The 1,385-nt window shown below is 39.2% G+C and overlaps 1 protein-coding gene across 1 annotated transcript; it reads left to right on the forward strand.

Moving 5' to 3' along the window:
- Nucleotides 1-260: 260 nt before the first annotated feature.
- LOC105129764 (basic form of pathogenesis-related protein 1-like) lies at nt 261-940 on the forward strand. Its single transcript, XM_011031974.1, has one exon. The coding sequence runs from the start codon at nt 301-303 to the stop codon at nt 784-786; it is 486 nt and encodes a 161-aa protein (XP_011030276.1). The 5' UTR covers nt 261-300; the 3' UTR covers nt 787-940.
- The last annotated feature ends 445 nt before the right edge of the window (nt 941-1,385 follow it).

Here is a 1,385-nt window from a genome sequence, read left to right on the forward strand (position 1 = left end):
GACAGCCATGACTTGGATTCCATGCTGATTGACGATATCAGAGGACCGCGATTCACGGCCCGAGCTTATCTAATTCCAATCGCTTCATTTATTAATTCCAACCGCTGTTTAATAAAATATTAATTTAATATATTTTAAAATAAAAAACATTTTTAAAAACAAGAAGTTTCTTACATTTGGCCATGATGGTCTAATTAAAACAATCCCCCCCGGACCCTATATATACATGCATGCGTCCACTCTCTTTCATTCATAACAAAACTATTTCACATCCCGCTTAGAAAACAAAGAAAAAACGACATGGAAATCTCCAATAATTCACTAGCAATTGCTTTTCTTATTTCCTTAGCTATAATAATCCCTCTATCCCTTGCCCAAAACTCCCCACAAGACTACCTCAATGCCCACAATAATGCTCGTGCACAGGTACGTGTTGGGAATATTGTCTGGGACAATAACGTGGCAGCTTATGCAAGCAACTATATTAAACGGCTCGCGGGCGATTGCAGACTCGTGCATTCTGGAGGGCCTTATGGCGAGAACCTTGCAGGGAGTAGTGGTGATCTTACAGGCAGCGCTGCGGTGAAATTGTGGGTTAATGAGAAACCAAAGTATGATTACAACTCCAATTCATGTGTTGGTGGAGAATGCAGGCATTACACTCAGGTGGTTTGGCGCAACTCGGTTCGTTTAGGTTGTGCTAAAGCAAGGTGCAGCAATGGGGGCACAGTCATCAGCTGCAACTATGCTCCCCCTGGCAACTACGTTAACCAGCGTCCTTACTAGCTGTGACTCTAGGGTTTGGTATGCAGGACTGTACGCGTGCGTGTTAAATAAGCCATGTCATTTGGCCAATGATAATAAACTGGAGACGATGTATTTCGGCTACTAATTACATCAAACCATATGGTGCAATAATATTTACTTCAATTTCTCTGAAAAAAGATGTTTCAATGACCTTTCAAGCCATCATGTTTGATGAGGCACGAGCGTTAAAAGGGTGCCATACTTAGTCAGCAACAAGGCGGCCGAGAATTAATGCAAATTCTTTCATATCAATTAACCACATATATTAATACTCCATAGGAAAAAAGGAGAGAGATATATTCCTCCCAACAATTAATCCCGTAAATCTCCATCAAGCCTTCCAATAAAAGATTTTTCCAATTGAATCCCCGTCTAATTGGATGTTAATATCCAATAAACACCCCCCCGCCAAAAAAAAAAAAAACAAAGAAAAGAAAAAAGAACCATTCAGGTATTTGGATAATTAATGTCTTATTAGATGGTGGGCTGGATTGAAAAAGTTGTTTGTTAATGGATCTCAATCAAGAATATTGGGATAATAGTTGCATATTTTTTCCTTTCCATAATAGAAATATAAA

This window comes from Populus euphratica, unplaced genomic scaffold, assembly GCF_000495115.2.
Source record: "Populus euphratica unplaced genomic scaffold, PopEup_1.0 scaffold34.1, whole genome shotgun sequence".
NCBI lineage: Eukaryota > Viridiplantae > Streptophyta > Magnoliopsida > Malpighiales > Salicaceae > Populus > Populus euphratica.